This window comes from Athene cunicularia (assembly GCF_003259725.1).
Source record: "Athene cunicularia isolate RWA chromosome 7 unlocalized genomic scaffold, athCun1 chr7_part1, whole genome shotgun sequence".
In the NCBI taxonomy this organism is placed as follows: Eukaryota; Metazoa; Chordata; class Aves; order Strigiformes; family Strigidae; genus Athene; species Athene cunicularia.
The window spans coordinates 32,110,619-32,133,017 of record NW_020799107.1 but is presented as its reverse complement, the minus strand read 5'-3'; the positions used below and the strand labels follow the sequence as shown (position 1 = coordinate 32,133,017).

Sequence of the window (22,399 nt, the reverse complement as noted above, 5' to 3'; positions counted from 1 at the left end):
TTACCTGCCACATAGAGGTGTTGCAAAGATTAATTAGGTAAGGTTTATAAAATGCTTTGAAGATTAAAACACCACTTAATTATAATGGGATAAAGTATGAAAGGATACTGAGCACTATAGAAGCCTAGCAACAGCCTAAAAACTCCTTTTTGTGTTGGATAAGTTCTCCTTTTCGCAAGCAGTGTCACAAGATGCCTAATACAGATGCACTGAATGACCTAAATTTAGGGTTGACAACAATATAGTTTACTTCATTAACCTACCATTACACTGACCCGTTGCAAGTCCAAGTAAGCATGTCAACGGAAACAATCAAAGACTTGTGATCTCTTCTGTGAAGTGTTAATCAGACATCCACAGCAGCTCGCCAGCAAGGACACTGCTTAAAGACATAGAAGGGAGACAGGATCTGTAGGGAGACTATTTCTCATCAGACCTACCAATGTACTCAGAAATAAATGGACAGACTGTGGGCACACACGTGGTTTCCAGTGTCACTGGTAATGTGACTTAATTTTCTTCCCACTGGGTAGCTTCCATTTCGAGTGAGGCTGATATTTTGCACGCCACAGCAATAGTGCTGCCATGCAGTCCACGTTGTGTAGATCACCTGGAGATCCTCACCACTGGCTTCCCAGCAGAGGAGCTCCTGCCTACGAGACACTTGCAGAGTTTGCTCTTCTGGGGAGGCAGCTGTATAATTCCTCTTCTTCATTTTGGAAATGCTGCTAAATTATGCTGTGAGATTCCCACAGCTTTATGCTATTCTTAGAGTAGCAATGACTGTAGTTATTGCAGGTAAATGCTATATCTTAAATGCCAATCATTTACTACCTCTGTATTCAATTTTCTGGTTACTCTCCCCAATGACTGCTACAAAATTTCATGCTAATTATGCCACAGCTGGGACTTGAAAATTTTGGCTCTTTGAAGTCTCTTCTCCTAGACTTTTTTTCCTAAATATTATTTTCTTTCTTTTTTTCCATTCTTATCTCTACCTCTGGCTGAATACATGAATATACATTTGCCCTTGCCTTCCTAGGTCTGTTTTCTAATTCACAGAGGCTTCACGCAAGCAAATCTTTTGGCTACAGTGTGGGGCAACTTGCCTGACTCAGATGGACAGCATGTAGCTTAAAGCAGAAAATAAATGCACGTATGTCATAAAGCTGCCAGAAAAAACAGAAATACTTGATTTATACCAAAATTCTTCCTTGGCCAGCCTGTAATACTGTATCATAGTTTGTTACAATAACTTGCTTTCTCGGTCTGACTTTTCCTGGGTGCAAAATCAAAGGGTTCATTATTGCTTGTAATTTGAGCACATTACATAATAAACTGTTTCGCTCAAATGGTTTCAGTGCAGGGTTTGCCAGAACAAATCTGGGGTGCTGCAGATGACAGCGGGGGGTTATCAGAAAGCCTGCACACAATGCTGGCAGCTGACGTCAGCGATGCTAATCCATACTTTCTCGAGCACTGAAGTGGCTCACAGTCTGGTGGCAAGGATAAATACAAAGAGGGAGAAAATTACTGTCCTCTTATTTCAGCGTTTTATTTTTCTCCTCTCCGTGTTAACAGGGGATACAGGGCCACTTTTACGTTTGGAACGCATTTTGTCATCTTTCACAGCCAGAATCCACTTGCATCTGTCTATTTATCTACATGGCCCACAGCACAGCAGATAGATGGGTGTCTCATTAATGAATTTATCTTTCCAGCACTGCTGCAAGGCAGGGGAGTACCATTACCATCTCAGCCACCTCTACCTCTGTATTAGAGATAAGGAAGTGAGGTAGACAAAGAGTAAGTGATTTGCCCAAGGTCAGGCAGCAGCCAGGGAAACTGAGGCACCACAGATGCCTGGCCAGAGGTACTCCCAATGGAGCAGTGCTGATGTGCTGGGGCCACTTACACCAGTGAAGGCAAAAGCAAATGGATGCAACAGCTCATTCTGTGCAGCAAAAGGTCTTCTATAGAAAATCGTTAGAGCATTTTTTTCAGTTTGTTCAGCCATGGGTGCAAACGTTCCTTGAGACACAGCTAGCTGCCAGACATTGAGTCACCTCAACGCAGTGAAGGTCACTTTTCAGTGACCAAATGTCAGTAAATGGTGGCAACAGCCTTTTGTATCAAGTATAAGCAGCACTGGGAGTGCTTCCCATGGCACAAGCGGTGCCAGAATCCCTCCTTCTCCTCCTTGGGCAGGGATTGCTCCTACCAGATGCAGCGTCAGCAGAAGCAGGGGAGTGCCCCAGGAGGGATGAGTAGGCTGCGCTGTGTCTCCTTACCAAACCATTTTCCTTTAAGGCTTTTTGTGAGATTGCACACACCTACTGAGCTCCAGCGTTCATTCTGTACTGCTCTGCCCCTGCTCCCCCTAATTCTTTCTGACTTGTGGGGTTCAAAACACCTGCAATGTGCACTCATAAAGCGGACATGAGGGAAATTTTTCACAAAGAGAACAATCAGCCACTGAAATAATCTCCCCAGGGAAGTGGTGGATTCCCCAACATTGGACACTGTTAAGATTCAGCTGGAAGGGTGCTGGGCCATCTTGCCTAGACCATGCTTTTGCTGACAAAGGTTGGACCAGATGGTCCTTGAGGTCACTTCTATGATGCTAGGAAATATCTACATTTTAATGAAGTTTGGAAAATGATGATTCAGTCCAACAATCTTTACTCCCACATGCAGAGGCACTGAAGTCAACATTTACCTGGAGTAAGAGCAAATTCAAGGTGCAAGTATTTCATCAAGATGAGTATGAAGCAGAGACTGCTGAACATTTGCCATGCTTCTCTCTGCCCCTATCCTTCTTTTCATAGACTACTTCTCTGCATGATGCTTGCTCCACTCTTCTGTCATTACACGTGTATGCTCATAAAAGTGCTTTGAAAACATGTTACTCCACATCAGATCTCGCTTTCTAGGTCAGAGGTTCACCAGGATACAATAAATTCCTGACATCTGCATTTTTCCCAGCACAGAAAGCACCAGCGTCAATTAAATCTGTAAATAAGTAAACAGAACAAATCTCTTAAAAACTTACATACAAGATGGCTTTTAAATACAGGAAAGAAGGAAGGGATTCATCTAAAATTCCATGTAGAAGCATTTTCATGCTGATCCCCTCTTCTTCATTTGGGCAATGCCTGCACGCTGTTCCTCCCCGGGGACCTGCTGTGCTGGGGGAGCTCCAGCATCCTCTGGACACGGGCACCTGGACGGGAGGGCAGGGTCAGCCCCTCTGCTTGGCTGCCACAGCATTTCTGGGGGAAAATATTACTTCGGACAGTTTTAATGTTCTCTCTCTGGAATCCTTGCGTTCAGAAGCTGACAATATCTAGCTCAAAATGGAAATCAGACTGTCATGCCATACGCTTTATTTTCTTCAAACACCTTTCTTTTTCTGGGTGTGCAGCCCCCGCTCCCCCATCCCCACTTTCTGGCTTGTATAGCTCCCAGGTAAAATTCAAACTACAGGAGGGCACTGGTGCGTGACTTTAAAAATTTATCCTTTGACTTTCACCTCTTCTCCTGCTGTCACAAACAACTTTTGATCTTAAAAAGTGAAGCAGCAAACCTGGGCCAATGGGAAAAAAATGGTGTGGGGTTTGGTTTTGTTTTCAATGTAATATATAGCCAAATGTTCACACCAGGAGAAACCGTGTCCCCTGAGTCAGACTATTAGAGATATTTCACTATCACTGGCTGAAGAAATGCAAAGCAATGGCAGCAGTCACGCTCTGCATAATATGACTGATATCTGAGAGTAAATTATTGTCTGTATTTGGTAATAATATTCAAACTTTAGCTCAAATACCTGTATGCTTTTCATATTGGCAAATGATAGGTAACTGCAGAATAACGAGTTACTATTGTAACTGAATGTGTATGGTTTATTATACCTAATCTCCTCACTGAGGTACTTAAATACCTTTGGATAATCATGTCCTGTTAGTCATTGGAAAGAGCCTGGCAGGTACAGAAGGCAATTCAGACCTGAGATGCCTGAGCATCCATCTGTAAATTGGGAAAGGTAAAGCTGGTACAGACTCTCCCAGCCCCGACTCAAAATGCCATTCATTTAAACCACTGAGGACCAATCCCTTCTGCTTTTGGATTTCCTGTGTTTAGGCTATTCAGGGAATCAGTTAATAGCTAGAAGCCTGAAGGTCAAAAATCCCAGAAAATTTGAGCAAATCATGTATATCCTGCCCATGTGTTTCAGATATCCTGCATGTGTTTCACTTCAACACTGAGGGAGAGACTCAGGCCCCAAAGACATGTCCAGTATGTGCTGGAGGGGTAGGGCAGAAGCTGTCAGGACAATGGCAGCTGAAGCTGTAGATGTTTTGGAGGAAGGTACTGGTGTGTGATGCTCTGAGCAGAGCAGTGTTCTGCTTTGGGATGGTCCTAAAATCTTCTATCCCCTTGTGCTATGTCAGCTTTTCCTTTCTTCTGCCACGGGTGAAGCACGGGTGGGAATGGCCAGCTGATGTGGCCCACGGTGTACTTTCCAGAGAAGGGATCTAGCCTGTCCAACTGCTTTCATCTTTTTCCTACAAACCACCCCAAACTGGAGGATAATACTTAGGAATCCAGTTATTGTGTTCTTTGAGAATTTTAACTGTGTAAAGTCACCTCTCTAAACTGAGCAAGACATTTTCATCCCTGCCTACACAGGTTTTTCACTGACCCTCCAAGTTCACCACACTGAAATTCTTGGGTTTTAGTGATTCTCCATGGAGACTTGCCGCATTTGCTGCAAATGGCTTCTTTTCTGTGCATCCTCAGATGAATAAATGCGGGACACAAGCTCCGGTGTGGCTGTCGCTGAAGTCTGAATCCCTGCCTGTTCCTGGAGAAAGCAAGCGGCTCACAGCCTGTGCTACCTGGCAGGTCTTCTTTGGGGGCACTAAGGACTGCTGCTTGTTTCGAATACCCATCGCCGTCAGGAACTGCGGTGAATTCTTCGTGTATCTCCTGCAGCCTACTCAAGGATGCATGGGCTACTGCGCGGAAGGTGAGGATCAGTAAAGTATTTGTCAATACGATTGCATATGCCTCTCTGGCCGTGCGTTCAAAGGTCCTGGTATTGCAATGCACATCTTGGTGACCTTGCAAGTCAAGCATTGCTCCCAGTAAGATGCAGACTGTGTAGAAAATAAATCAGTGGCAGCCCAAGGTGTTCCTGAATAATAGCTATTATTACCAGTGCAAAATGTAATCTGGTGTGTATTACTGAAGTGTTCTTTGCTTGGTTACAGTTCACATGTAACCTTTCCTACTGTCTTTGGCTCCACTTTGGCTTGAAGTTGCACAGCTTGTGAGCAGAGGCATCTGGGTTTTATTGAGGGACTGTATCCAGGATACTGTATCTAAGGTCCGTTCTTATCTTCAATAATCCAGTATCCCACCCAAAAAGATAATTCTGAAACTCTGGAAGAAAAAAAAAAAAAAACAACCAAACTGATAACACCTTTTTCATGACATTTATATAATTACTCTCGTCAGAAATAATTTTCAGCCTACTACAAGAGATCTAACCTCTGTTCGGTAGCTAGGAAACAAAAGAATAGCAGAAAGCAATTGCTCACTCAGTTAAACCTTCTGAACTTAAGAGCATGTTCAGGTGCATATAGATTTAGTCAGAAAAGAGTTCTTTCTCAAAAAGAAAAAATTACCTTTATGCTTTCCTTTCAGCATTTTTGGACAGAGACATGACACACTGAGAAACTAGAATTATCACCTTTCAATCAGGCAAAATTCAAGCTTAAATACATTTTAAAGAGAGAGACATCTATTTTCTTATCTTTATCAATATTTTAACATTCCCACATGAAGAAGAGGGAGGAAAAAAGGCTCAAAGAAAGTGAGATTAATTCACTATTTGAATAAAAAAAATCCATTAAAATAAATGAAACTGCTCTTTAATTTCCATGATTCTTTCTCAGAAATTATTTTTTAACTGAATACAGTAATTTTCCAGTTTAAGCTTGGCTTTTTTAAAGCTATAAGTTTTCCTCTACCCTTGTTTGAAGAATTTTTTACCAACACCTTTTGGGTGATTAATTTTTTCTGTTGATCCATACTTGTTTAGTAATGTACATCTCCCTGCATTTTTCATAAAAGGAAGTTTATCTCTTCCCATCTCTCCCAAACCAATGACTTTCTGCCTTTTTCTTACCACTGCTGTTGAAGTTTTTACCTTTCCCTGGGCATTTCAGTGAGGTCCAGCTCTCTCGAGTCTTTAACTACTTGTCTTTAGGATGTTTTTGCAGTATCATATATTGGATGAAAAAGACCCAAAGCTGAAGCTTTTTACTGAGGATTGGTAACTCGCTGCCTTAAATTCAGCTGTGAACATTGCACCACAGGAGCCCCAGAGCCGGGTCCAGCTGACATTGTCACAGCTTCTTGCTGGGGTCAATCCCCCAGTCCCATCCGCTGGAGGCTCAGGAACAGGACCACTGGTCAACACTTCTGAGCTGCAAAACAAAATGAATTTAAAGCTTCATAGTTTGGCAGGAAGGACACGACTGGGAAAAGCAGCATACATGCTTGCAATTCTGCTCACATCCTCCCATGAGCTGATCACCTAACTTTGTCCTTCTGGAATAATTTCCTGCAGAAATTCATGATGTGAGCCACAGTTTGAGGCAGCTTGCCTTAGAAACAAAAGAGAAAAAGGAAATAAACAACAGGCCCTTATTCATATTTTAAGTAACTTGTTTCTTTTTCTTACCTCTTGTTATTTGCCCTGGACAGATGTTAACATATTGGTTCCTCGTTCTGCTATAACAGTCTCATACCTTATTCTCTTGGGCTTCCATAATATTTTCTACTCTCCTCCAAAAAAAGTTGCTTAATATATCCTTTCAAAGCACCTGAAGCAGCTTCATGTTCTGTCTGAGTCCGGAACTCTGGAGATGAAAGAACATCACCCGAGAGTATTATACATCTTTTTGTTTCTACTTTCTAGGTGAATTTAACAGGAAGAAAACTTTCAGACTTCATTACTTGTTGAAGCCTATACAAAGCAGGCTGTATTTTTAGAGCAATTGTATTATTCTGGGCAGAGGCAGACTACATTGAGCAGATTCAGGCTCGGTATATCCCAGGACAGCCTGGAAAGGATCTTCACAGCGTGGCAATATGGCCTGGGTGCTCTCTGAGAGTCAGTTTATCCCTGCAGCATAATGTTTTCTTATATCTCTTCTGTACTTACTGCAAAACTTGGATTAAAAGGCTGTGTTTCAGGGGAGTGCAAGGCTGATGGCCTTTGCCAGAGTAATTAATTTGTATTAATCTGCATGCTTCATTTCAATAACATTTAAAAAAAAAAAAAAAAAAAAAACCACCAACGAAACCAAACACAAAAAAAAGGTCAAATGTTATGACAATGGGTAGTCAGTATACAATTAGCGATTTTTGCGTTTCATATGGAATATTCTTGCTTGCATAGTTAATAATCAAATCACAAGAATATAAAATGCAGCATTTCTCCCATTCTGAATAAACAATTATAATAAAAAAATAACTTTTTGTGCTACATCCTTCTTTTGTTTCCTTCCTCCAGACAAACTCACAAGCCTGGCTTTGCAACCAGTGATAACTCCCGAGCTTGTGCAAGATCGAGTGCACCTGAAGTGCTCTTACAGCCACCCCTCCTCAAAGCCGCCACTGCAGTATGCGGTGCTCTGGTCGCGCCTCTCCACCCCTGGCAAGAAAGAGCAGATTCGGCATGACACCACCCTGCAGTCATTTTCCTACATAGAGATGGATGGTGTCAATCTCAGATTGGGAGACACGGTAATGTCGCCCTGCCTTCATCAAAACAGCTCAAACACTCAGGGGGATCAAATCCGTTTCTTAAATCTTTATTGTATTTTTATTAGTGTTGCTCCTCACTCATTACACTTACAACTACTGCAGAAAAAAATACTGAAACTGTTTTGCCATCAGATTATTAAATAGGGTTTACCAGATTCAGGATTTGTAACATTTTTCTGAATTGCAGTGGGCTCACAGAAGCTATCCATTTTACTGTTTTCTAAAGACAACTTGAATGTTTACTCTTACATTACAGCTTGAGTGCCATGAAGTTGGTTTGAGTAGTAGGTACATGTGCCTGAGCCAATTTTTGCCTAGTACTTTCTGAATCTTGCAGCAGTGAGAATTTGTAGTAGAGGCAGGCTCAGCTATATGCGCTCAGTAATTTTTATACCCATGCACCAGAGACACAATAACATCTTTTCACAGAAAAGAAGGACGGTACATTCTAAAATGGGGGGAGGTTTATTTTATGGTCTTTTTCGTAGTGTTCTGCCTCTCTGATTCCAAATTCTTGGTTCAATAGCATACTGAAGGATAGAGTTCATTACAAAACAATCTTTAAGAAGTATATTTGATGGCTTACATAGCAACACAGATCTAGTTTCAACAACAACAACAAAACAGAAGCCGATACAAGAGGCGGAAAAAATTGACTTGTATATGAATTCATGGCCTTTCATGCTACAGAAAGAAGACTTTTAAAGTTAAATTAGGTTCATAACTTTTATAGGCGAAGAGCCATTAGTGATGCTACAACAAACTGAAAGAATAAACAGGGATAATGGCCTTGTGTTAAAAGTAGGTTGGAAATAGTCTTGGCATTTTGCAGCTCTTCTTTGAGATATTTAAGAAATGTGAATAAGCTCTTTCCAGTTCTTGAAAGTATGAGTCATTTGTAACAGTAGCGCAATCTAGATAGTTTTTTCTCATTTCTCCTTGTAAGAACGCTTCCTGAGTTCAGAATCTGACTGATGCTGCCCTCACTCCTATTGTAGCATTAGGCAGGCAATTTCCCCCAGTTTAAGACAAGTTTGTGTTATGAAGAGATATTTTCATTAAAATAATTTCACTTGCAATCACTTGAAATCTAGTTTTAACAATCCTGAGGGATTCAGAGAAAATATAGTTCTGTTAACTAGTAGCATCACCAAATCTTTATAAGACCATTTTTATTATATTAAGTTTTCAGTAAGCCCTTCGTTGTCCTCTGCTGAAACTACATGTTTAATTCAGTGGGTTTAGTGAGACTAAAATGTTCTCTTCCTCGCTAGATTTTTTTTAAAGGTCTTCATGGCCTATTTGACTAATTATAACTATCCATAAATCATCACTGGTGAAAACCAAGTGATGAAGCCTCAGCTGTAACTGAGAATTCCGTTTTACATAATAAAGATTTTAAAAAGCATTTCACCATGTTTGCCATTGCGGTTTGGGTGTTTAATAAGAGCCACAAAGGGACAGACTCTCTTTTCACCTCCAGTGGTATAAATCTGAAGCAATTTAGTAAGTCTTGGTAGGATTACCACAAAGGAAAGGTGAAGCCACTAAAGGGAGAGTCAAACCCCAGGGACCAAATTCTGCTGCACAGAGGCAGTTTGTAACTTCCACCTGCCCATGAAGGATGCAGACGGAAGGTTTTTTTCCTCAGGCAGCTTTAAAGGGAGCCAGGTCCCCAGTGATAAAAGCCATATTAGAGAGAAGACAATGAATCATTGGCACTTTCCAGTTCTCTTTCCCTTTCTCTGTGCACAGCCCAGTGGTAGCATCCCCACGGCTGTGCACTGCTAGGGTATAAGGATGTCATTCAAGGAAGAATTTGTCCTTCAGGATGCACAATTTGCAGGGTTTGAAAATTGCTTCCTTTTTTCAACTTACTCTTCATCTACCTGCACATAGCCCGAATTTGGTTTCAGTGCTTTTATAGCCTGAAATCAGCATCTTCTCTGTTAATTTCATGATAAAAAAACTACAGCCAAGCAAGAAGATTTTTTTTTTTTTAATCACCTTTTAGGTGATTGATATCGATGCCATTTTTTATCCTTCAAAAAGTCTCCAGGTAATAGCTTCGTCACATAATAGAATATCTATTGATACATTTTAATACACAGTCAAACCTTAGAGAAGATTTGAGATTTACTGGCCAACATTTCTGAACTTGTATTGACTAAACAGCCAGTTATTTTTTAATAGACATCATGTGTGCTTTTTTCCCCCATCTTTGGGCTCCAATTTTGTTATTTCAGACAGTAATGTTGGCAGCATAATGTTCGCAAAACTATTGCAGCCTTAAATAAATCTATAACATGCCACTATTGCTATATAAACACTGAAAGAAGCCTACTCCATCTGATATGAAAATCTTGGCATTCCTAAGCCTTATTTATGTGATAGTGACAGAGGTCATTTCATTCCTCGAGGCACAGCCATCTATAAATTATAGCGGCACACTGTGAGTAATGAGTTATGCTAAGAAAGAAAGGTGTTTAGAAGAAAACCGTGTAGATTTTGCTCAGCACAGCAATCCAAAAGTTCATATGGTGAGAAGCAATTGTCACCGTACATAAACTGTGATGTGCATTGTAAAATAAAAATGTTTAAGTAAAATCAGCCTTTCTGAGTTGTGTACTAGAAGTGGCTGCTTTGTGTGGCACTCTGTAACAGCACAAGAATATGCCCCAGACAAAAAGACTCTAAATTAGTGCCTCAACGTATAAAATAACTAATTTTCACTCACAAGGGAAGAGGAGTGAAATTTCACCCTGCTTAAATACTAATCCCATCCCAGCCACTGGACTTGACAAAATCAATGACAGAAATAGGAAGACCTGCCTATTTGTAGGTCACACCTGAGTTTACAATTTTTCTCCAACTTCAGGTAGAAAATGAGGAGCATCCCTGCAGAAACAGACCTCTAGGTAGACTTGAACAGAGATTTTAAAGCAGAAAGGGTCAGAAAGATGGTGAGCAAAACTCTGCAGTTGATAAGACACCGTGCTACTACCCTAGGAAATTTTTTTTCCTTAGTAGATGAGTGACCTGCAGTCAGCCTGCACATACTCTTTGGCTATCTGGCAACCAGAAAGAGCTGCCTTCTTTATATATAGCGAGTAGCAAAGTGACCAGAGCTGGACTTCCCGCAGTGTCAGGTCACGCTGCTGCACCAGCTCCCTCCCTTCTGCAACCAACCAGCCCATCACGGGGAGCAATTTATGTTCAAAAGCTTTAAGGTCCAGTTTATTAGTTAACTCAAAGTCAGATTCTCCCTACTTTCCCCTTCCTGCTAACCCTTCTGGGAGGCCTTTCCAGAGACTTTGTTCCTGCCCCTTTCTGCAGATACCTACAGCCAGATCATTTCTTCGAGCTAATGAGACCTTTTTTTTTTCTTTTTTTTTTTTTCCTCTGGCTTCCCTAGAAATGCCATCCTTCAGCTCTGCTCATCCTTTGCTCTTTTCATCAAGGCTGTAAACCACAGCTCCTGCCTGCACACACTCCCCAGCTCCCAGCAGAGTGACTCCTCGAGGCTTTTCTAACCCCAGCCCATTACCGTTTAATAGAGCAGACAACGACAGCTCAGAGGCCTTGATAGCCATTGTGAGACACTCTTTCACCTGGCATGATCGATTCCCTGCGCAACCCTTCACCTGCAAGCCAAGAGTGTGGCTCAGTGACTCTTACCCTTGCAGTCCCAGCCTGCCTTTTGACATGGGTGGCGTAGCTAGGAGGGTAGATCCTGTCCTGAACTTAATGGAGTTAATCACCCACAGCTTAGGCACCTGCCCCTTACCAGCAGCATGCAGGCTTCCCTGCCCAGTGAGTGGGAAGAAGTGGGTATCCCTAAACGGTACCTTATGCGAAGGGTGGACAACATAAATTACTGACTGGAGCAGCATCCCTGAATTCCCACACCTCCCAGGAGATGGGATGTCCAGGTCAGAAAAGTACCTCCACCTACTTTTTTAATCCAGACTTTCAACTCCTCCTGAGATGTACCTAGCTGTATGTAGTCTTTGAGAGATCACTACCAGTAAAAGGAAATTTTTCAATTTTAAACCATTGCTGTTGTCACTGTGGGGCCTCTGGTACTATAACAGAGTTCAAGTGCTTGCTGGAGGGATGGGAAATGTGCAGTTGGTCCTCCCAGCAGTGAGCTGCATGCATGTCCTGACCTTCCCAAGGGAGCATCTCACCCCCAGGCCATGGGCTGCACTAGGAGAGGAAGCAGGGACAGCAGCTAGGTGCCTTAACGGGCATTTGCTTATTTTCTTTGGTGACTGTTTAGGTAAAACATGTCCTGAAGGGCAGACCCAAACCCAGTAGTCCCATCTGCCACCTCTCCCTATTCTGGGGACAAGTGCCATTGCTCCTGGGACCCTGTTTAGACAGGTGGTGGCACCATTTTTGCCAGTGCTTTGAGAAGCATGTGGCTGAGGCTGGCCTTTCTGAGAACTCCCAAAATTATCTGGCAAACCTAGGAACCTTCACAGGTATCTGACTGATGATCAGGGATGGATTTTGATCACAAAACAGGTATTTCCTCTTTGGTGTTTGGGAACCCAACCCCTTATCTGAGCATGGCTGGGAGAAGCTGATGAAACTGGAGGCATGGCAATGCTGGATGCACAGGCAAGCATCTCCCTCCACGCCCCAGCCTACATTCCCCATGCTCCTTTCAGAAGTAATTAGGGGCACAGAAAAGGGTGAAACTGGAGGTGGGTTTTATGCTCAGAACAAATCTTTAGATTTGGGGGAGCTTTGGATTCTGAGAGCTCTGGGGAAAAAAGCTAAAATTGTTATCCAAGTTGTTAGGGGGAAATTTGCCAGAGATGGTAACAGATCCTAGGATTAAAATATTCTCACAAATTGTTTCCCAGAGCTACCTGACCCTCACCAATTTAATGACTAAATTCTGATTTTAGCTAAATATGTTGCTCATGGGGTTCGCTGCAAAATGGGAAGGAATCTGACTGAGTCTATGTAAGGGTGGAAATCTGCTCGAACACATAGGAAGGGAGAAACTTCTTAGCCACCAGGGCCTTTTTTGATCAGAATTTTGTGCCTCCAAGTATTTTTCTGCCCTATGGGAATATCTGCCAGTTTATGGGGGAAAGGAAGCAGCCCACACACAGAAGCAATCCAGCCATCCTGTCTGAGGACATCCTTACATTTCTGTCCCTTTAAAAGGGATGATGAGAGAATAGAATTTGGTTTTTTTGGTAACAGATCCAATGAGTTTATGGAAAAATACTGCCTAACCTGTCACGGCCGTCAGCATACTGCTGTCAGTGATGCTTTTATCTCCTTGCTTTAAAAAGGCTGCATCCTGAGATGATGCAGAAGGGTGGAAGAAGAGAAAGAAAAAGTTGATTACTGAACTGGAGAAAAAGAGCTAGTATTTAGCTGAAGGCAAAAAAAACCCACCCTCCTCAGAGTGACTATCATAATAATTATGTGACAAACTGTCAACCTGTAGCTCAGTAGCCGATGAACATATCTGTTGATTGTGAAGTGAAGTGTACACCTAACAAGGTAAAGGCACTACAAGGGGAGGAATGATATAAAAGACAGAAATAAAACTCGTGACATCTGTCCATACATTTCAAATTTACAAAGTTTGTGCTAGTCTCCAAAAAGTGCCGAAGACAGAACTGGAATGGACAGATAGTTTGAGAATATCTCAGTGTATCATTAAGGAGTAAATTTTTATGTTAGTATTCAGTGCTTAATCAGTAAAACATGCCTCTAAAATATATATGTCAGAAAATACATTGCTCACAGGGAATGAGGCTGGGTCCTGACATTTCCCAGGATGTCACTCTGGGGAAGATCACAGGGAGATGCCTCCGTCGGTGCCAGGCATCCTCATGCACAGCCCTGCTGCCTCTCACTACATCTTCCGCCTTGTCAGGGATGCTCCACGTGGGGTGCTCACAGGGAGGTCTCCATGTGAACATTTTTGGTGAAAAGCATTGAAATGAGAAGTGCAAACAGCCCAGCAAATGTAAATATTGTATCTGCAATGCAGGTGCATTCGATTTGCTCAGAGAGCTCTGCAAGAGGATCTGTATTAATAGGGGAGAATATATATTATCTGAACTGTTTCTCTGTTGTCACCACCTTGTCAGATCCTGATTTTGCAGACTCCCTCTGTGGCAGCTGTAGGAGAAGCAGCAGGAGAAAGATCAATGCTTGCCTTCTGCCTTCCCATCAGCAGAACGTTTTGAAAACTCTGTAGGTTGAACATGAGCCTTTAGGGAATGCTTGGAGATAATAAATATCTAATTATAAGAGGGTCTATTACCTTGAGGAGACAACGACTTGTTCTTCTTTGGAGGCAACATTGCTAACTATGAAGTATCTGAGGAATTTTAACTGTAAAGTGTCTCTGTAAGGCCCGTGTCTTTTTTTCCCCCTAGTAGGACCTCAAGGCTTCTATCTAGTTAATGGAACAAATAACACCATTTTCACTGGGCCAAACTGGCTGGAGCTGTCAGCAAAAGAATGAGAAAATTTATGAAGTAAAAACAGCTTAAAAGGCATATAAACCTGGGACTGATCTGGGCTGGAAATAATCCACTGAAGAGCACAAAAAACACTTGATTTTCCCCATAGCTGTAAAAGTGACCTTCCATTGCCAGTGGGGCGTTTTCCCTGTGTGCAAATGAGTTAGGAAAGAGAATTCTTCAGTTTGGAGGAAAATCATGACTTGATGGTAATGAAGAGGGATTTTTCGAGTGGTAAAAGAAATATTCCAGAGTGGTATGCTACGTACACCCACCTGACCATATGAGTATGGGAATATTCTGAGTTTGAGCCTGTTTTGCTGCCACTGGTCATGAGGGTTGTGCCTGAGCAGGCAGGTGAGAACTAGCAGGAGCAGCATGGCTGGTGAGTGGTGCTGGAAAATCCATCAAAAGGAGTTTATCACAACGGAAAATAAATTAGATTAATCCGATTCCTCCTCATGGGTTACTTGAGGCTTAAAAAAGGCAGTTGCTATAAATACGCCATCTGACTATTTGGAATTGATTTAGTATGTTACAATCTGTTATTCCCTTTCCGAGAAGAGACTAAAAAAAAAAAAAAAAAAAAAAAAAAATAAAAAATCAGAACTACAGTTTCAGAGCCTATTGTCGTTTGCTTTAAGGAAAATTTCTGTAGTTTAATCTTATGATCCTAGAAATGATGTTAGCAGTTTGGGTTTTCTGAAACCAATGAAACATTAAGATGGCAGATGGTATGCAGGCTCAGCAGAGATAAAGGTTGCGTGACTGTGCTAGGAATAAAACATAAATGGCCTGGTACATTGAGTTTGGTGAATTTTTTTGTTTGGGGGGATTTTTTATTCTATTTTTTTTTTAACCTGAAGGCACATCTGCATCATCTTTTATAATGCAATAAGAAAAAAAAAAAAAAAAGGAGCTTCTTATATTGCTGATGCAGTCTCTGAGACCAGATGACTGTCAAACTAATTTAAATTAAAAAAGAAAAAAACAAAAAAAAAAACAAAAAACAAACAACCACTTACAAACATTGTACAGAGAGGGGATATTTGATCCAGTGGACAGACAAGTCTGGGATCCCAAGGGCTAATCCTGACAGGAACATCTATGAACAATGTAATTCTCCCTAATTAAAATGAGTTAATATCAGTAACCAAGGTGCTTGATAAACCGCAGAAGAAAACACATCGTAAGCATTCAGTGTTGTTAATTATTGAGACAGAAGCCATGTTTGCTTATTAAATGCATCAAAAATTCTTCCAAATCTCAAGATTTATGCATAAACATTTTTAAAGCCTAAACCCCCAATATATGTTTCAACAGCAGTAAAAAAGCTTAGCAACTCTGATCAACATGAAGATGCATAATTATATGAATTTTCTTCCAAAAAAGCTACAGCGTATGCTGTTGTATTTATTACAGGTCTTTTGCACTGTCACTGCTTTTACAAGGGACGCTCCTGAGCAGCAGTCATTGCCTGAAGAGAGCAAAGGTTTCTATGCTGGGATTAAGGTAATGCCAACGGCCCAGATTTACTGACTTGACATATCCCTAGGGAATATTTGTACATTATCTGACATGCTCTGAAAAACAAGACACGGAAACATAAGCCCTGATCATCATAATCAGTGCTACTTTTATGTTCACTCTGAGAAAATGTCTTAATAAATTATATGGCTTTCAGTATGTTTGTAAAATGCCCCGAAGCACCCATCAGCACCGAGTGCAGGTGTTGACACTAATGCACCGTAAAGAATGTGCAAAACTACATCTTCTAGTCAATACAACCCAAAGTACCCTGGTGCTTATGTATAATGGGACAACACACCTACAAGGATGCAGAATCTTTTTGTAACCAAGCCAGAACAAAGTGAAGACAAAAATGAATTCTTATCCATCGTTTTATGGTCAAACACTACAAAAATCAAATTGCTGGAGATATATTCACACTGAGTGCAAAAAACAGGTCTAATCCCTCTCGAGGGTTAGACTGTCAGTCTGGCAGTCCAGGAGATTTTGAGATCTTTTGAGTATCTAAGCTTCATGCTTCCACATGTTGGAAAAATCTGTCAGCCCATTCTATGTGGCATTTGAAGAAGAGTGTTGGCTTCTTTGGAAGTGTCAAAATTTCCCAGGGAATGGAAATTCCCATTTCTGAGTAGCCCTGGGTGCTGTTTCTGCTCTTGCCCCAGGAGAACAGACAGACAGACATGGCTCAACCCGAGCTCACTCCCCGGAGCGTGAGCCACTGAAGCTCTGATATGCTATGTATGAAGAAATCCTTCTTCCTGCCATAGGAGGGAAGAGGAATTGGGCAAAAATTGCACTCAATTTGCACTTTGGGGCAAAGTACAAACATAGAGTCCATGACCATGAGGTAATGCTATACTTTAGGCCATGATATTTCTCATAGTCCATTGGTATAAGAGCTCCTTTTAACCAGGGATATTAAAAATTAATTAATTATATAGTATCATGCTATTTTCAGACTTAATAAAAATCTGCTTTGAGTTTAGGAGATGAGAACCAATTAGACACTATATATGACAACAGTAAACAATTTCTTAATTGCTAAGAATGTTAAAAGCATTTTAAACCCAATTTCACCTTATATATTTGAAGATCATTATTACAAAGATTGTTGTTATTATTATGAGGACTATTGCAAAATTATTATTTTACAACAAATTTTGTCTTTTCGTAATTAAAACACTCAAAATTTAATAAATATCAGTATTGTCTAAGTAATCTGTCAAAATGATCTAAAAATTATTTTCTTATTTCCAGTTTTCCCCAGAATCACTACAAGTTGCAGAGGATGGCAAAGAGCATGTTTTGACCATTCTGAGCACTATACCCATTGCCTGTCCAGGGCATGATGACTCCTGTAGAATTACTTTGCAGCTAAGTACTGAGGATTTGGGTAAGAGCGTTACATTTCGACATCAAATCAATGTGGTTACTTTTTCCTGTATTTATGTTACAATGATTCTAATCAAAATCATAAGATGTAGATAACAACAAAGGGCAGAAGCCAAAAAATCAACAAACTAGGCCATATATTTGTTTGCAAAATAAAATAGATGATAATATCATGCAAGTTTTTGAGAAAAAAAAAAAATCTGACTAGCAATAACCTGAATGGTGGTCCACTGAGATTTATGGATGAAATAACTATGAGTAGAAGAACTTATTTTAAATTCCAGGAGTATAAAATTCCATTTAAAGTTTTTGTAGCAGCAATGGTTTTAGGTAGAATAATTTCATTAATTATCAATAAGAAGCTCACCTGCAGATTTATTATTCAGTAAATGTGTACTGAAACCTTTCTTCTTTCTTTTGCTGGCTTACAGATTTTGTCTAACTTAATAGAGAAGAAAAAAAAAAATCATTCTTATATATTATTCTCTTTCTAAATGTATTTTTTTTTTTTACTTGAAAACATTGACAATGTCACTTAGGAAATTCTTGCCCTTTTAATCAGTAAATGCTTTCCTCAGGTTAATCTGGTGGAATATCATGCCTAACCAAGGGGGGGATATATATATATATATATATATTTACTTTACATTTACACTAAATAAAACACCCAGGCATTTTTCTAACAAGAGAGTTATTTGTCTTCCATAAGTGACTCAATGAGAAAAATGTTTAGAGAAGGGTTACAGCCACAGTTTCTCTACCCACAAAAAGCGAGCTTGAAAAAATATCGGTAAAACCCAGATAATTCGTGATATTTCCCTCTCCTTTCTCTCCCCATCATCAGCCAAGTGCTTAGACAGAAGCAAAAAATAATTCAACTGGTATCATAACACAATGTTCTTAAACTGAACGGCACCTTATGGTTCCAGCAGCTGTGTTGGCTCTCAGACGTGGAGTACTTTGCATTTCTCCATGGCTCAGTGCTGCTCCGTTCTACATATTGCTCTTGGCTTAGAGTCTCTGCCAGTCCATCAGTCGAACATCCGCTGAGCTCATGGGAACAGATTTTCTTAGATACTGAGGTAGCTAAGAGAGCAGGGTGGTGTGTGGTGGGACGTCCCCACAGACTCCAAGTAAGTTGTACACCTACCATTTGGGAAGATCAAATGAGAATTAGACACGTAGACTCTCAAGGTCTTTTTTTTTTTTTTTTAACCTCACATTTTCTTAGGCATCAGTAAAGCCTTTCAAAATCTCACTGACAACGAATGCATGGTCCAGGAGCTCTCAAACAGGGGAGCCTGAGTTCAATAGATTGGACTGAGACTGAGGCTGACCCCTTGCCAGGGTCTTCTCCAGTCCCACAATGTGCATTTGACTGGAAGAAAGAGGGGAGGCAAGACTTGCAGAAGCAGCTTTATTTTCAAGCTGTCAGTGGGCTTGATGTGTTGGTGCCAAGAGGTGCCATGGAGGCACAGCTCGACCAATTAACCAATATTTGAAGGAAGTTGTCACTGGAGTGGAAAATTTCCGTAAGTTTTAATCAACTCATTTCTGCATCTTAAACTAATAACCAGCTCTAGCCCTTGACTGATTCATCCTGAGGCTATTTCCTTGACTGACACAGGCCGTTTATGATCAGTTGAGATATCTATATATGCTGAAGGTTGAGTAACTGCTGATGGGTGTTTGCATAACCGCACGGTTGTTTTGTGCTTTTATTGTCTTTAGGGTCCTTTAGTTTATCTGAAGGAACACTGTGGACTTCTGAAAAACATAGTGTCAGCCACGGTGCTATGAATTGAAAATAAAAACAATTTTAGCTGAGATTCGTTTATACCGAAATAATTAACTGACAAGCTCCTTGTCTGGCTGAATCCATATGACAACAGTGTTGTGCTAATTATGTAGGGAATAAGTGATAAGAAAGCTAATTACAAGCACAGAAATATCTCTCCGAGTTCAGACAATATCATAATGAATGCCAAAGCACAGCAGAGCCACTGGAGTTCAGCTTCTGTTAAGTTTATCATTACTATTTTGACAAGATGATTTTCTTTGATTTTAAACTTTTGTTCTGGGTTGTGAGCACAGCTCATGGGGCTGTAATGGCAATAACTATTCCTCATGGAAACCTCCAATTTAATTGAATCAAGAAAACCTTGAAAATAAGCCAGGACCTTTCTATAAGATGGGAGGCAGCCTTTCAGGATTTGATATGAGTGATGATATGCTATTAATGTTTGTAGGCTTTTAGTTCAGTTCCTACAGAACACTACAGGGTTAATTTAAATTATATTTTATGAATCTTTTCCATAAGGAATAAAACATTGATTATTTGATTGTGTTAGAAATACCATCTTAAAATACTTGAATGTTATCTCCTATAAATTATTAAGCAATTCTACAATGGGAAAAATTATATGAAAATCACTTATTTTAATATTGGATTAATTACATTGCCACCATTTCTAGAACTTCATTCTTTTCAGCTGATAATTAATGGTCTGGGACAAAAAACTTAATACTCGGCACAAATACTGGCTCTCCTGAAATCATCAGGAGATTCTGACTGGCCATGATTTAATTTTTTAGCCACCAACGAATTCATGGAGGATTGGGTGACTTCTTGAAGAGCCCATAGACACTATGTAAAATGCAGACCAGATGGCTCAGAACCAAATGCTAACATAATAGCAGGAAGGAAGAAATTCTTCCCTGTGAGGGGGGTGAGACACCGGCACAGGTTTCCCAGAGAAGCTGTGGCTGCCCCCTCCCTGGCAGTGTCCAAGGCCAGGTTGGACGGGGCTTTGGGCAACCTGGGCTAGTGGAAGGTGGCCCTGCCTGTGGCAGGGGGGTTGGAACTGGATGATATTTAAGGTCCCTTCCAACCCAAACCATTCTATGATAATTCAGTGTTTGTAAATAAAAACACATCTATGGAAATAAAAATCCAGGTTTGTCATTTACCTGAGACTTCATCATGAAAGGTCAGGACCCAAGAGAAATCAGGACCCAAGACACTACGAGTCTTGCTGCTAGAAGAGCTCCCTTTAGGAAAGATACGATGTGCAGAGGCAGAGCTGCAGGGATGTCTTGGGTTTCCATTGCTGTATTGATTTTGTCACCACCCATCACTTCCCTGCCCATCACACATATGTGTATAGCCAGTACCATCATAGCTTATTAACTTTCCACCTTTTTTTAGTGAATTTAGCCTCACAATGCCCCTGTGAAAGACAGAAATAAAACTACCTTTGCTTTAAAAGTTGGTAAGTAAAGCACCATAATCTAGTTAAGACAAAAAGACAAATCTACGCATTTGCCCTCCTGTTGTGGATCCAAAGTTCACTAAAAACTGACTCAAGAACCCTCATTCCCAGATCAAAAAATCTGTTTATTTTACATGAAATAACTCCCAGCAGATACCTCCTTATAATAAAGGTCATGAAACATAAATGTTTTTCAGAAACACAGACTCATCTCTTTCTTTGTCATGAGAACTACTCATCTTCATTCCCTGGGCATGGACCCATAAAGATAAGACTGTCATTCCAGAAATATTAGCCCCTGTGGAAAGAAAAGCACCACTGAGTTTTAGTAAACTGTCTACTGCCAGGAGGAAAAAAAAAAAAAAAAAAAAAAAAAGGATAGTAAAATGTGCAGAGGGTTGCCAGGTTGAGTCAGTCACAACTGTCTTCATGCAAAACCCATCTGGTTTCAAGGCATGTGTGTCCTGGAATGTGAAACATTTGTGTTGTACGGTAAACAGGGTACGGGCAACTGTTTAACTCTTGTCAGACTCGGTGTTCGTGTTCATTTTAGATAGCCAATTACCGGGGCCCCCAAACATCGCCCTTTCAGCGTGCCAGGTGGATCTGCTGCGGGCGCCCTGCTCGGGAAGCAGCTGTGCAGCAGCCGCGCTGACAGTGACAGCCATCACAGACTTTGCTCAGGATGGGAACCGCGTCAGCCGCATCAGAGCCGAGCCAGTCGGATGGCAGGATTTGCTTTGGAGGGCTTACACACCCAAGGATGTGAAGGTCGGGTCCTAAAATAATTTGGGAAAAGTGTCAAATTTCAGTTGGAGGTTTAGTATCAAAGAAAATGAGATGCTGATAAACCTTAACTATATAAACATTTGGGGATTGATGTCAGCAGAGTAAACTAAACCAGCCTCTTTATACACCAAAAAAACCCAACCAACATGTAAAGCCTTGTGCTTTGACAAATCCAGGTTTGATTATTAGTAAGCACATCCAGGCCAACAGCTGGATTATAGATGTTACCAGGTGTGCTTGTGTATGCTGGAAGAGAACAGAGGGAGAACCTGGGTTAGGGAATTAGCACCGTTTTCAGAAAGAGGGAGGGACAACCAAGAGTTTGGAGAACAGTTTCTGAAAAGGCAGAGGAAAGACAGTGCCTTGGTAATGAGAAAGGAGGACCAGGATTCAGCAGTGCCATGTCCAGTTTGTGACTGTGCCAGGAATCACCAGGACACATCTGATGACACAGGCAGCTGCTCTCTCTCTTCGTTTATTCCTGTACAAAATGTCCAAAATAAAAATAATAAGAAGCAATCAGGGAAACAAGCCACGTTTTCCCTGCAGAAAGCTTGGCCAAAGGAGCGTGGTGAGCAGGAACCGGCCTGTTGTCTGTGAAGTTGTTTCAGGGCCTCAGCTGGGAGGTTTGAAAGCCACAATCCCACGACCCAAGAGAATAAACCAGAGCACAGATTTGACTCAGCAAAATTTCTCAGAGCAGTGCCACATCCAAGCTGGTATACTTTAAATAACTGAAAAAAACCCAATGAAATCTATAATTTCACTGCCCTAATTTTTGTGGATTTGCTTATGAGAAAATAACATTTAGCTGGACCAAAACAATTTTTGTTTTCAGAGGTAAAATGCCTAGCATGGGGCTGCATCCTTTCTCTCCAGCATAGGCTTCTTAAACCTTCTAAGATTCTTAAATCAGAAATTGCAGCTAATTCAGTGTAGTGCATTTTTTTTTTTTTTTTTTTACTTACAAATATCTTCATTAAAATATAAAAATATAGCAAGTGTGAAATGGAATTAATCAATTTTAATAATAAATTCCATCTATCTCAGTTAAAACTTGATCTATGGAAACAT

General features: G+C 40.8%; 1 protein-coding gene across 1 annotated transcript in view; it reads left to right on the top strand.

Moving 5' to 3' along the window:
* LOC113482230 (von Willebrand factor D and EGF domain-containing protein-like) overlaps positions 1-22,399 on the top strand; it is a 184,612-nt gene that overhangs the window by 45,398 nt on the left and 116,815 nt on the right. The window contains exons 4-8 of the mRNA XM_026852691.1: positions 4,801-5,029; positions 7,586-7,818; positions 15,765-15,854; positions 17,130-17,265; positions 21,090-21,307. Coding sequence (XP_026708492.1) covers positions 4,801-5,029; positions 7,586-7,818; positions 15,765-15,854; positions 17,130-17,265; positions 21,090-21,307 — 906 coding nt within the window. The remainder of the gene's footprint in view (positions 1-4,800; positions 5,030-7,585; positions 7,819-15,764; positions 15,855-17,129; positions 17,266-21,089; positions 21,308-22,399) is intronic.